The sequence below is a fragment of the Rhea americana genome, unplaced genomic scaffold, assembly GCF_003343005.1.
Source record: "Rhea americana isolate MKP2758 unplaced genomic scaffold, rheAme1 scaffold_58, whole genome shotgun sequence".
NCBI lineage: Eukaryota > Metazoa > Chordata > Aves > Rheiformes > Rheidae > Rhea > Rhea americana.
The window spans coordinates 428,733-443,520 of NW_028186734.1; the positions used below are offsets into that span (position 1 = coordinate 428,733).

At 38.5% G+C, this 14,788-nt stretch overlaps 1 protein-coding gene across 1 annotated transcript in view; it reads right to left on the bottom strand.

Annotated features, from left to right (window-relative positions):
- Nucleotides 1–251: 251 nt before the first annotated feature.
- The window catches only part of PTPRM (protein tyrosine phosphatase receptor type M), a 370,997-nt gene continuing 356,460 nt past the window's right edge, over nucleotides 252–14,788 (bottom strand). The window contains exons 26-30 of the mRNA XM_085319327.1: nucleotides 12,614–12,745; nucleotides 9,392–9,517; nucleotides 7,414–7,577; nucleotides 5,278–5,413; nucleotides 252–1,155 (exon numbers count right to left, since the gene is read on the bottom strand). Of these exons, the coding sequence (XP_085175453.1) occupies nucleotides 1,102–1,155; nucleotides 5,278–5,413; nucleotides 7,414–7,577; nucleotides 9,392–9,517; nucleotides 12,614–12,745 (612 nt within the window). The 3' untranslated portion in view covers nucleotides 252–1,101. The remainder of the gene's footprint in view (nucleotides 1,156–5,277; nucleotides 5,414–7,413; nucleotides 7,578–9,391; nucleotides 9,518–12,613; nucleotides 12,746–14,788) is intronic.

Consider the following 14,788-nt stretch of genomic DNA (forward strand, 5'->3'; position numbering starts at 1 on the left):
TGGGTACTGCAAGCCCAACATCAGCCCTTCTGTCACAGCAAAGGGCAATTTTCAGATTCCCCATTTGTGCATGTGCATCTGTAAATACAGAATTCGCTTCTTTTTAAATGTAGGCATGGGACATCTTGTTATTGGTTAGATTGACGCTAGATCACAGACTTTGAAGGTAGCTCAATATTTACAAGAGTTAATCTGCAAAGAGGTTCAGTTGAAGGCACTCAGATGCCAAAGAGATATTAAATTAAACAAGATTTTATCATGTATGTAATTATTTATTGAACTGAGAATCCATACAAGGTAAACAAATGTTTACATTATCATACAGTAAGCATTTCCAGGGCTTAATAAAAATGATTGTCACTCACTGTGCTTCACAAAAAAATCATTTTAATGAATAAATAATTTGATGAAATCAAAAAATATTTACAATATAAACAAACAAATGAAAAAGCTTTGGATATATTAATCTGAGCATCCTGTATTTTGCATTTTCTAACTGTATTTCTATCAAGATTCTCTGAAATGGTACAAAGTGGATAGAAATTACAACTCAACAAAGTTAACATGATTTGGTACATGTGYTTCCATTAGTTCAGATAAGCTACATATGATTAATTTATTATGCATGTGTTGTTAGAATACAAATATAACTAAAATCATATATTATCAAAATGCCAGACAGCATTCTCCACAGAACAGAAATGTACACTAGGCTGTGACAATAACTGGGAATCACAGGCTATGAAACATAACAGAAAAGTACAAATTCCTTCATAAGAATATAATTGTGCTCTCTTATTTACCAGAGGACTATGCTGCTTCACCACATCAATGGCTACGTATGAATATAGTGTTCAACAACTGCCATGTGGTTTGGTGTATGTTCGTATGGGTGTCAAGCAGCGGCATTGGGGTGGAAAATGGGCAGTGCAAGCAGTTTTAGAAACATCTTTTCGGGCTCTTAAAAAGAGCCAATTATACAAAGCAGTATAAGCATAACAGTGAGAAGTCTTCATCTCATTTACACGGATATCATGAAACAACTCGCTTTGTTTGGTTGTGGTGGTGAGAGGAGGAGCTTTGTCTGTGCTGTTGATGCCCTCAGCCGGAATTCAAGTATTCCAAAGCCACTTCATAGCAGAATTTGTATTGATCCTGAAAAATCAAAAGAAAACCGCAGTTACTGAAGGATCTTAATTAAGGCGCTCAATATTTCTCTTCTGTTAAAATTATTTACTATCAACTATGGTCAATGGGCACCAGTTTGCAAATCCCATTTATACTCATAGAAGAAAATCTTTATATTAACCAGACAATAGACACTTCACGCAGTAACTTACGGCTCTGTTCTCAGTAGATATGTATTTAGCTACTTGTAGGAGAAAAATTGACTATGAATAAACAAATTGACTTGCAACCCTTCAGTCTCCTGTCAAAAAGCTCATGAAGTGCTTTATCAGAATCAGTTATTGAAATTCCTCTTCAGAAATGTTTATCTTAAAATAAACCCAATCTTTAGGACTTTCCAGTTTGTAACTTTTATTTTAATTTTGTTTAAGAACTCACTACATTTCAGGCTAAGGGCTGTATACTGTTCCTCCTCTACATGTAGTTCAAACCCACACCACAATACTCCACTCCCTAAGTGAAACATTCAGGCCTGGAGTCATTCCAATTTGGTGCTTAATGATGATGCCTAAGTTAGACTTTTAATACAGTCTGGATGATTCAGCTCTTCTGTTAGTCAGGCTAAGCTTTCAGGTGCCAGCCCTGTGCTTCATACACAGGACCGCTGTGTTTACTTGCAACTGCTTGGAAAGGAGGCCAAGCCCAGGCACATGTCCCTTCCCCCGGCACGAGGACACAACCGGCATCCTTTGGAGATGAACAGTCAGGACTTCATCCCCTTCATTCTCCTCAGCAGGAGAAAAAGACCAGCGCTTCTCGCTGACCCGCACCCACTGTGCCACTGAAAACCGTGTGGCAACGGAGGACTTTTAACAGTTTTAAGCCCCCCCTTAGGTCCTCACATACCCTCTCTCATTTTCATTCTTACTGCCAGCAATATTTAGCAATGCTACAAACATTTAAATGAAACAGAAGAGCTGAAAGAAATAGCAGGTGCAGGTCCCCTGAATCCAAGCACTCTGGTCTCCAAAAATTTAGTTTGGAAATACCTACCAGTTTTGTGACTATTTCTGCTATTGAAATGCCTCTCTTTGATGCACTTTWATCAATTAATAAAACATAACCAAGCATGTAATGTTGTGTACTAACAACAGAGTTAACTAGCTGGCAGGACTCAGCCTTCACCTGAGCATCACAAGTAGAAAGACTACAATTACACTTCAGATATATTCTCCTTTTGACTGATGTGAACATTTCAGACGATTCAGTCTCTTGACCTAATAAGTGATACTTGTGGCTTTGGGTCATGTTTTAGTTGAGAAGAGAGTGCACCTTAAAATTTAAGAGCCCAAATCAAAGTACAACAACCAAAAACAACAGAAACAAGAACAGACAGTTTCTAAGTTGTTTTCTTTCAAAGCATCAACTGCAGTAAAATATGTTAGGTGCTTATATTGCCTAAGTTATGAGTGAGATGTGTGTTAGGTTTTAAGACCCTGCAGGGCTCCTTAAACAGCCTGTTTATTCTTTCAAATAAGAGAATAATAAAAAAGAAAGAAAAGAAAGAAGTCCTATAGAAATTATTCCTTTTCTGCTTTTGTTACAAGTATTTTTCTAACTAAATCACAATTGTTCTATAATGATGCAACAGAGATCAAAACGAGGTCAGCCACTCATCCATTTCCATTTTTCCATGCTTACTTTCTAGTGATTTACTGATCCAGAACATCTGTCATTTTTAGTAAAAACAGCACCTGTTTTATAGAACAGACATTCTTATTTCCCATGGTGTTCAYGCATGTGCATCCTTTGTACATTTTCATTATTCACTTGATGATGGATATTAAAAGTCTACCTATGTTAGCTAGCTCCAGAGAGGAATATTTATGTTTTCTGGGATACCCATCAGTAGATCCAAAAGCATGTATTACGAAACCCCTTGGACAAGCTGTAGTAGAGATTTTGTAATACCATGTGGTACCTTTGGATGCTGACTGGAATTTCATGGATTTTCTGTATTGAATGGATGTGGCTTTCAGACTTTTACACTTACAGGGAAAATAGGTTTCAGTTAAACAGTCTCCAGTCTCTAAGTATAGACTGTAAACATTGCCCTTAATCCAATGAGGAGTGTGGAACAGAATGGAATCTTAAAACTACTTTTGGGAAATACTACTGCAATTACAACCCTGAGCATTTGTACACCATCTTTTCTCAATAATCTCACAGCATTTTACAAAGGTGGATGAATATTCTTGTTCTCATTTTTCAGATGTGGAAACTGAGGCAAAGACATATTAATATAATAAAGGCCATAAAGGAAAAAGTCAATAATAGGRCCAGGAAGAGAGCTAAAGTGTCCTGATTCCCTTTTACCATGGAACGATCTGCACGGAAATTCCTTTGAACCTTTCCTAGCTCAAATATTTGTTTGTATGAAGCAGCAGACCACAGTGAAGAAATGTGATTCCACCTCTGCTCTGCCAGTGAACTATGAGATAATGGGAAGATTTCTCATCTACCATGGCCTTAGTTCCCCTAGCTGTAAAATAAGGAAAACAATACTTATCTCCTTTATAAGTGCTTTGAAACCTCCTAATGAAAAGACCTTACAGGGCAGGCATTCTCAGTACCTTCCCTAATTTACCGAAAGGTATTTCTGTATACTAAAATAATATATTTAGCATTTAATTAAAAAAAAAAATCTCTGCTTAAAAATGGAGACAGTGGCCTGACAAATCTGTACTTGGAGAACTGTCACAAACTGGAATTTATAGACAGCATTTTCCTCAACTGTACATCTTCACACTGGTAATTTTCTTTTCATTTCTATAAAATAAATGAATGAAAGATCAGTGTGTTCTGTGGACTTAAGCTCTGGGAGAACAGAGAACAGCAGGACTGCCAAGTCTCTATCCAAAGCTATACTGTCTGAATGAAGAAGTAGGACATTTCTCTTAATATCCAGGAAATAAAAATGTATGGTTCTTGGCATGATGAGTCCCCTCCTGAGAATATAAACTGGAGGAAAAAAGCCAAAAAAGCTGCTCCCTCCCATCACTGCAAAAGCTTCACTAATATGAGATTCACAGTTTCACATTGCTGCCTCATGGCCCCATGGTGCTTGTTGCAAACTGCCTCCTCTTTTCACGCAGCTGGCAACATTTGGCTTTTATCCATCAGCTTGGCTACAGCCTGGCCTGAGGGAGAGCCTGGGACTTCACAGGTATGCTAGCTGGGAGCACTGCGATGGGGGCTGTGGTGGCAGCGGTTCTTCCATGGGATCYCGGGTAGAGTAGACAAGATGTTGAAATACAAGTCCCAGGGACCCAAACTTGTTAAACCAGAGCTTGCAAAATTAGTTCAAATTGGGTGAGCATCCCTGAAGCTGCCCAGATGCTGCTTTCTGCCGCTTAGCATGCGAACTCGAATACGGCTGCCTCTCGAGCAGCCGCCTCTGTGACAGGATGCTGTAAATCGGTGTCCTCAGGGCCCAGGCTTCAGAACAGGGCAGCACGCTGCACCCGGCTCCAAATGCACAACTGCACACTGGAGTGTGAGAACCTGCTGCTTTAAACTGTTCTGTGGCTCTGGTGACACAGCAGCTGACACTTCAGCAATTCTCCATTAAAAAAAAAAAAAAACTAACATAAAACACTCTCTAAGAAAATAATTGCACATGGCCCCTTGTTTCTGAACTCCTTTAATCTTTCTGTGAGATAGAGCAACCATAATTAAATGCAATATTCTGGATGTCAAACTGAAATTCATGGCTTTGATAAATATTAGGCGATTAAGCTATTTATAAAATATATAATTTGAAAATCTGGCATTTCATTTTACATAACTATTATTTCTCCCATGCAAGGACTGCTCTCCACTTGGCTCAGCCTGCTAGAAAAGAAAATTAATAAGGATGTTCATCTGAAAGTTTAAAACTCTTAAAAAAATCAAATGAACAGAGACAAAGTCTCCTTGGGAAGAAAGCAGTGTAAAAATACTCTTACAAGTGAAGTGACTTCATTATCCCCTTTGAAAATGACTTGCTTGCTTTGTGAACAACTCCCACTGCAAATCTTGGAAATCTTACTGTGYCTTCTGAGAAAAAGGAACATTTTCTACTTAGCGATGCAGTTAAAATGCTCATACCAGAAGGTCCACCATGTTAGGCTTATTATTCCTCAGTGTCTTCACAGCATGGAATACATCAACAGCCCTCTGATGTCGAAGCATTTCACAAACAATACTGATTGCACAAAACGTCCCACTGCGGCCACCTCCATTCCTACAATAAAAGTGATAAAATGACTCAATTACAATCAGCTCTATGTTACAAGTTCTAGCACCAGGAATCGCTACAGAAGGTACCAGTTCCAGTAGTGAGAAATCACAGAATATTAAYAATGAAAGCTGTTGAGCTCGAAGTCGAACACTGTTTTTTTGTGGAATTAATGGGTCAAATGAGCATAAAGCTATGATTCAGGGWCCAACAGGCTAAAAGCCTGAAGTGAATTTGATGGCTGACTTTTGCACCACTATTTTTAGTGAACTCTTGAGATAGCACAAAGACTGATGAAAAAAGGACAAGGTACTTCTAGATTCAGCTCAACAGCCCTTTGCACCGTTAACACACAATGTTGTAATGGGTATCGGGCCTGGAAATGCAATACCGACGGTGGCCTTTTAATTTGTCTACAAGATATTCTGGTGGCTGCACTTCTAACGCAGCACTAGGTGGTGCTGAGATATTCCAGGAGGCAATATGCTCCCCCAGAAGCACCAGSCAGAGGGACCCGCTGCTGAGGAAAGTATATGAAAAGTGTACRTATTCCCCCTCCACCCACAGTTTCAGAGGATGAGAACCCAAAGTGACTTGCTAACAAAGAAGCCAGGCACAAATGTTCATATCATGATTAAAAATAGTATTTAATAATACTTCACCCTCAGTTATTTTTAATCTTTAAGAGAATCTCTTTCTTTCTGGAAACCCTGTTATTTCTACGGCTATTCTAATCAGAATCTTTAGGCTGCATTTCTCTGAAAATAATAAATCTTAATAATTACTAGAGTGCAGCCTAGTTAGGTAGCAGGTCTTTCAAGCTGGCTTCGCAACTGGTTGATTTTCAAAGGAAGCTACAATGTCACACATCTGTCACATCCAGGCAGTATGAAAAGAATGCTCTCTGCTGCCAAAACATTGCCTGATATTGTGGGACTCTTTGAGAATTTTAATTAAAATAAAGCCATTTAAAAGGATTATATTAGAGCTTTTTCTTTCTTTACTGCCTGGAAGTGACGCATGTGTGATGTTGTACAACTATTTAATATCATCAACTACCTTAGAGATAACAGTAATTTGCACTTCAAAAGGGTCTTTTCAGTTGAAGATCTCAAAACATTAATTAATCACATCACACAATGCTCCTCTGATGAAAGTATTATTATCCCCATACTACAGATGGGGAAACTGAAGAGCAAAAATCTGCAATGACTTGTTGAAGGTCAGTGATAGTGGGAGTTATTAATACACGTAGATTTTCCTCTTTAGGTCYAACTTTTATTAACTACAAACCAAATGTTAGGAAGTTAATCGATACCCTAACTCTTGGGTACCAATTTATGAAAGCACAGGCTAATATGCGTATGTCCCTTCTCCATCACGACAGTATCTTTAAGCAGGCATTTAGAAGAAGAGGGATATGACTTCAAGCACTGAAGGCTCAGTCTCCAAAGCTCAGCTTCTGCTGAGGGYAAACAGCACATACAGTTATTAAGCCCTACCAAAAGAAGGATGGTGACAGATTGAAGGAGGGCCTGTACCAGAGGAGCAAATGGATCACAGCAGGAGAAAAAAAATATACCATTATTATAAAAAGATATGTCAATTAACGGGCCATTGCAACTGGGTGATCACACATCTTTTACTTCTGTGATTTATGTTTGGATGAAGAATCACACTGTCCAGTGCTACTTTTATTCTTCTTCTAATAGGCTACAGCTGACATACAATCCGAAACCACAGAAATAAAAAGTACATTATTCTGATAGTATACAATTTTGATACACTCAGTGTACGTACGAGCTTTTTCATTTGCCAAGTCACAGAGCGTCTTTATAAACTAGAATAAACTTGTATCTATCATCTTCTTACAAAAACCTCATAGGTTTTCAGGGGTCTACCAAAACAYAGAAAGGCAAAGATCGATATCTCTTCACCTCCTCACAAAACTTTTAATCCCTGGCACAGTATTCCTTTACTTTCGGTCTTTCATTTCCAATACTCACAAACAATGTACAACGGTGCGCCCCTCTCCCCCGTTGTACTCTTCCTGCCACTTCTCCACTTGACGGATGAGCTTCAAGAAAGAGCGTTTCGAAACCGGAGTGTCTCTGTACATGGGCCACCCCAGGAACTGGAACTGCTGCACCATCCGATAGCCGTCTTGGGGCTGCACAGATTCAGGCAACAAGCAGGAAGAAGTAACAACATTTTTTTTATGGTCTATTCAAATGGTACAAAATTCAGATATTTGTATCGRCACGGAAAGTTGCTCAGGCAGATCGCTGCTGATAAACTACTAATGTAATTTCAACTGCCCTTGAGGAGTTATGACTTTTAATTTCCGACAGAGTTATTAGAGTGAGAGGTTTTAAACAGAATGTTATACAAATAGCCTGGAATAGAGCAATGGTACAGCTCCAAATAATTAATTGACATCATAGCAGGCAACTTGGTAGCAAAGARAGTGCTGCAATACAATTATATAACCTCTGCTTTTTCACATGCTTCAACATTTTTGAAGCGCGTTTGCCTGCTTCTATCTCTTTTTAAAAGAAAGGTCAAAACCGCTCAAGATATTTTGAAGCAGGAAACATTTTAAAAACCMAATAAAGCCCTCCAACTTCTCTTGCTTATAAAAATCTAACTTCGTTTTAATTTGTTGTGTGCTACTGAGGCAGTCAGAACCCTCTGGTGAAATGTTACTGAACAGTTGCTTTATAGTGATTTAAAATAAAAAGGGGCATAGAACAAGCGCTAGTGGCAGAAAATTACAGTCTTTTGAAAAGGGCATAATAAACAGGCACACGAAAACTGTTGGAGTATAGGAGTTTGCCACTTTCACTTCCGTGCAAAGTGAGCGCATTTTAGTGCCACATTTTTAAAATGAACACTTTTTAAACACATGGAAATGTTGACATCACATGTTTTCCTTTAGAGTAAGTGGTAATAGAGAGGGTATAGGATTAACAAGATGAAGAAACAAATCAAAGTGGAGGCAGCATTAGATACTTTCTTCAACGGGTCTTGTCTGTGTTGTGCTAAAAGGTGGAATCTCCTGATTTCCTGGCCAGTTTCTCTCAGCTGACTGCCCCAGCCCCAGAGCCTGCTAAAACTCCACTGCCACTTCTGGAGCCTGTGTTTTTATGTTGCCAAATTTATTGGAAACRCAAGGCCTTCAAAACGCTATAGAAGCATCTTGAGGCTTAAAACCCGCTTCCCTGCGCAGAAATTAGCATTCTGGGTATCCCTTCGGAAGCGGTTTTGGGCCTTTCTCTCTTTGTCCTCACAGCTATCGGACGTCAGGGCAGTTCSTGACTTGACCCAGGAGCGCTGTGTGTCCCGCCGGCGGTTCGTCAGCGACACCGCGCCAGCGCGAAGGCGCTCGCCGTCCCCGCGCGAAGCGATGCCTGATCCATGGTGGCGTCTCTTCGTCCGCTCAGCTTGAAAGAGATGTCTAGTTTGCTCTTCTGCCAGCTTCATGGGAGCATAAAAGCTGGGCATGAGAACCTGCCAGTCCTTACATGCTGCTTACATGTATTAACAAGTGTCATTAGTGGGATAGGATCTTCACGAAAAGCTTGAGTCTGGTACTGAAAAATATGCCTAGTATTGGCCTTCTTTGCATAATATAACACACACATACAAGATGGCTAATTTAAAACTGCTGAAAACAGCACYGATTTCAGCATTTCTTTGACAACCCATACAATCTGAATAGTGCATTTATTTCATTTGCATTTGACAAGCTTGACAAACGCATGTAGCATTAAAATATTTTTTACTGTAATTACGCAAACAAGGCCTTTTCCTCATTCATTATAGCATGACCCAGTATTTCACTGTTGCTCTCAAATACATAGGCTGAAAAATTAAAAATCGTTTTATTTGAGTTCAACTTCCTTTTTTCTTTTTTTTTTTGTATGACTTGAGTAGAGGCACCTCATTTGCTGAGATAAAATTTTTTACAAATAATGTCCTTACTCTGGCTGCATTATAAATTCGGAATATCCGGCTGATTATATCTTCTTCTAAATCAGCTGACACGAATTCCACCTGAATAGGACCATGTCGGTGTACTCCATTTTCTGGCCAGTACTGAGGACACAACTATAGAAAGCCAAAAGAGTGCACAGTTAATTACTTTGAGTTAAACGCTGTCTCAGTATACATTTCTAGATTTTTTTTTTTGTGTTACATTTATTACCTAAGTTCTTACACAAGCCTTTATAAAATAGACAGTGCACCATCTTCCACCAGTTTCAAGCCCTTTGATTCCRCTTGGGTGGAACAAGTTCAAACAAATGCCTTTTCACTTAACTGAACATGCTATTGCTTGCTGCTGGATTTGCCATTTTCCGGCATTTGGAGTAACACATTTCTGACACTCAATGTCAATTCTGCAATGCAGTATGACAGGACAGGGAAATGCTGTCAAACATTACCACATCCAGGAGACAGTGTGAAGCCCAAGATCGAAGGCTTGGTAGCTTCAATTGCCCTGAAGTTGATAGTAATTCAAGCTACATCAGAATGTGTGCTTTACAAGAAACAGGGTTCATCAGCGCTCGAAATTCAGCATTTAACTTTTTCTTCTGTTCCACCCTTAAATGCTGATATTGGCAAATATCAGCATCCCTTTACAGTTTCAAAAACTGCTCCATTTCATCTTACGAATGCCACTTGAAAATAATAATTATACTTTCTTTTGTGCTCAGAAAGCATTACTTCTGGGTGTCTAGAGATCACAAAGTAACATTAGCACTATTTTGCCCAGTTTTAGTGTCTCATAAAATCATGGTGGCTTAATCCTGGAACCAATCATCATCTCTATAAATATGTTACAGAGTAAATGGAGCCTTTCCTGGAAAAGTCTGCTTGTCCATTTTTCCAAAAAAACCCCTAAATATTTTCAGGGATATCTACAGCAATTCAAGCATGTAGCTTTTGCAAGCATTCTCCAAAATTCATTATGAACCCAGTAAATTTCTGTTTGCTTGCAGGAGCTTGCAGGAGCATTGATCTCATATCTGGAACTTTATTTCATTCAGCAAAACAGCTGTGGTCTTTACTCTGCTGCATTGCTGCTGGTGATCCAGAGCTGAACTGACAAATCACACTTTTCCCAAACGTTGTTTTGCATTTCTTACTATACTTTTTTTCTCAGTAAAGCTATTCAGAGATGACCATGTTTCATAAAAATTGTCCTTTACTACATTAGTAAAAAAAAGAGAACACACTCTGATTTGCAGGAGTTCGCTTTAACAAGTTAAGAACAGAATTTTGGACTAGGAAAATATATTTTCATTTATCTTAAAAAGCTCATATGATTCAGCTTGCTGAACAAATTACTTTCTAAGTATTGTCTAAATCTTATACTGATTTTTATTACGCAATACAATAGCGTGTGGGATAGCAAAATACAATACGAGGCATGCACGTGCCAGTGCTTACATCATTTCATTCTAGGCACAATTTAGTATAGGTCTTTCAAACACGTAGGAATACAGTTCTAACAGATCTTTGAAAAATATGTAGCTGATAACAAGCAGAGCTGTTTGCCAGAGCTGTTTTAGGAAACCACGATTTTCAAGTTCCAAAGAAATCCAAATGCATTCAGGTCTGAGCATTTTGCATGCATGTGATGCTAGTGACTCTCTCCAAGTCAAAGTTGCTGTGAAGGGCTGAATTTCATTTCCCGATAGAACATAACAATCCATATAAATTGTAATATCTATACAGAAATGTAAACACTTCATATATACATAAATAATAATAACTAATTATTAATAAATCTGAATGTAATGCATGTTTTTAATAAACTCTGCCCTCTCTCCACTTCTGTTTCTCTGAGGGTTTTGAGATTTATTCCTAATGAAAAGATCGTTACTCACATTAGAAGGAATAGGTTTAACATACTGCAGAGGCAGGTGTATTAACTGCATATCCCAACAGTTTTTAAAAGTCTGTGAGGATAATAAATGCTTGAAATAGCTGAGCATTATTGTACCTTCAAAACACAGCTCACCAATTAAAAAAAAATCTGCTCAGCAGTCTCTAACAGTCTGACTCCGTTGAATCGCTCCTCATTCACTTAGAAAATAATCTTAGACTAATGAATAAAAGCTTTCTCTTTCATTTCTATTCTTCTCCCCATAGACAGTTAAGGGCTGGTATTCAGAAATTCAGTATTTAAAACAGAGTATAGAACTTCTAGACATTCCTTTGAAAGACAAAGTTGAAAACCACTGTTTTTAAAACAATTTTTTCACATTAAAAAGAAATAAAAGGAAATATTTTTCTACTTATGAACAGTACTCAACAAAGCTAAAAAGATTTTGAACATATCAAGAAAAAATATAACAGGGATTCTGCCATAAAACATATCCACTGCTCTTATCTGAACCAGTAATGAGCTAATATTTACATATCTGGGATCCAGATTACCACCACATTATTCCGGCACAGGGCTAGTGTAATTCATTGGAATAAAGGAAAATATATCAGTATAAGAATGTGGAACTACACAACGGCAAGCTAGGCTCTAGGATGCTTTCAGTGATTAATGGTAGTGATTAAATCGCCAAACAGGTGGGTACAGTTTTCCAATTTTCTAAAGAACATGTACAGCATGAACAACTCTTTTGTAAGGTAATCAGAGCTCTTCACGTGTCTCTTTGCCCTGTTTCCTCTTCTGAGGGATGCTCAGTCTTCATTCTTGTTCAGTTCTTATCTCCTTGCTAACAGTATCATTTTGTGCCAAATGTGGCACATATTTTCTTGCTGGGAACACCTATCCCTTAGTAAGAAGACCAAGGTCATTGACCTGTTTCAGGCAAGCAAACAAAGAGCTGTTGGCATCTTTTTATAAGTTTTGACTACTACTGCTGTGTTTCAGATTTGAGTCAGAATTCTACAATCAAAACATTTTGATTTTGATCAGCTCTTCCCAAGCATGTTTTCCAACCAGAAGAAATTATGAGGGGATACATGTATGTGTGTGTGTATTAGCATTTTGGTGGAGAAGTTGCTGATGGCCGCATTTATTCCTCTTTCCCATGCATATCTTCAAGCTACAAATCATTTTTTAATGTGTTGGTGTTTAAAGTTGTTTTATAAAACTAATTATGTCCTAAAGCTGTTCTGAAGTGCATGTGCTCCAGCACTAGCACTTCTCTGTTGAATGGAGGAGTTATCTGGACTTACTTGTGCTGGATCCACATCATTCAGCATGACTATCGAAGTGCAGTGATAATCTAGGACCAGTCTCCAGAAATCTTTGACAGTATTTGGTAAGGGATGCTGTGTAACTATAAAAGCTGAAGGTTGCTTGTAGCTCTGCAAAGAAGCAAAAAAGAAATGGTAAGAAAAAAATCTATTCAGCAAAATGCCGGTAATATCCCCAAAATATTATAATTAAAAGTCTTATTTTTATTTTCTATACAATTCATACAATGTTTTCAGCTCTTTCCTGASATCTTGAATGTTTACAAGTTAATAAACTGCACTGGGGTAGAATATAACTTCTGCAGTTTATATTTCTCAAACTTATTTTATGCCACAGGCATAGAGTAGAACCATCAGAGGTTTCTGCCTCTAATGAAACTCCTACAAAATTTTGAGCAACAGTTTTGTTTCGAGCTGTTAACGGACAGATTTGTCTTGTCTGTCTGCACTTAGCTGTTAATTTGAATGAATCCTATGTAAGGAAATATCTAGTTATTTTTTAGAAAGATTGTTCAAATTCTGGTCTATCTGACAGCAGTGAGGATACCCAGGGGATAAATTTCAGGGCTCCTTCACTTTTGTTAATATCAGAGTATGCCATTGATGGAGCTGTTTGGTGGAAAGGGTGCACTGTGGATCTCATACTAGTGTTTTCACTTCCGTCCTCCTGAGTGTTGAAGGCCAGTATGGGCCATACTGGGGCAATTGCTGGGAGGGTTTGTCACTGCTTTCATTACAGAGGGCAGGGGATCCTCTACATGCCTTGAGCTGAAGTATTTCTACCACAACAGGACAACAATCTAACCAGGTATTTGCATTTTTCTTTTCTTGGGGTCACTGAACAGATCACAGAATGTGAATCTAATTTAGTGCTTTGGGGTAAAGACGAAGACATGCAAGACTCCAGCTCTTTGCGTTGGTTTCGGCAAACCATAACCAGCAGGTATCACTCCTGCTGTTTTATCAGTCAGCTGCCTCCTATTCTGCTGGTCCTCAACTGCTGCAAGTTGCAGACAGATCCGAGCTGCTGGAGGGGCTCTCTGCCACTTCCTGGCTTAGAAGTCCTAGCAGTTTTTTGGGAGAAATCATCCTTAGCCTTATTCTTGTACTGAATATGAAAACCTTGCTGGCTACCCTTTTTGCTTGAAGTGAGCTTTAAAGGCTTGCATTAGGTGACCTGACTGCAGCTCAGCAGATGCAGCTGGGTAGGGTGACATGCATCTGTTGACACCAGGAGAACAGAGCAAGGACAAATGTCTGCTTCTGTCCTTCAGTGCAGGGGGTACTGCTGAGCCTAGCTGAGACACTCTGGGTGGAAAGTGTCCCAAATCCCCTCCTCCCATGCAGCCTTTTGGCCAGATATGCCTTTGGATCCATCTCACTATTTGGTTCAAGATTAAAGACTCATGACAAAGCAAGTATTTTCAAAGCAAATACGGAGGCACTGACCTTTCTGAGCAGTACTTAATTTACAGAACAAAAGCATACTGAACTCTGYGGGAAAGAAGACAGCGTAATGGCAAGATTGCGAACCACAGAACAAGGATGCACCACTCTAATATGAACGTACCATTGACCTACCGAGGGAACCTAGAGAAGTCACTTAAACTTTTGTTCTCAGTTTCTCTACACATATAAATAAAAATAAAACACACACCTTTTAAAAGGAGTGTTTTGAACTTAGGATTATATTAAGAAAATGCTTCAAGAACTTGGAAGGAAAGAAATGCAAAAAGTACTATAAACTATTATTACTCAAGCTTCATTTTTCGAAAAAGCCATTTAAAATGTATTCATTCATTTCTAACCTCTGTTTTCTTGTTTATGTGTATGTGACAACCATAATTACTGTATCTCTAAAGTGTCAAAGATATGCTRTAAGTATCTGCAGACTGTGAAGATGGCTTAAGTGTTTTCTTACTGATATTCTATCAGCAGGTTTAGAATTACTAAAGATGCTTTAAAAAAAATCCACACAAAAGTGAAGAGGAACCATTCATTCAAACAGAAATAAACAGAGAGACTGAAGTAATGGCTTGTGTACTATCTAGTACTGACAGACAATTATTTTTTTTGTTAATTACTGTTYAAATTAGAAGCAAAGGAAGCTAAAATATTGCTGCAAACCTTATTATCCCATTTAACTGCCTTGGT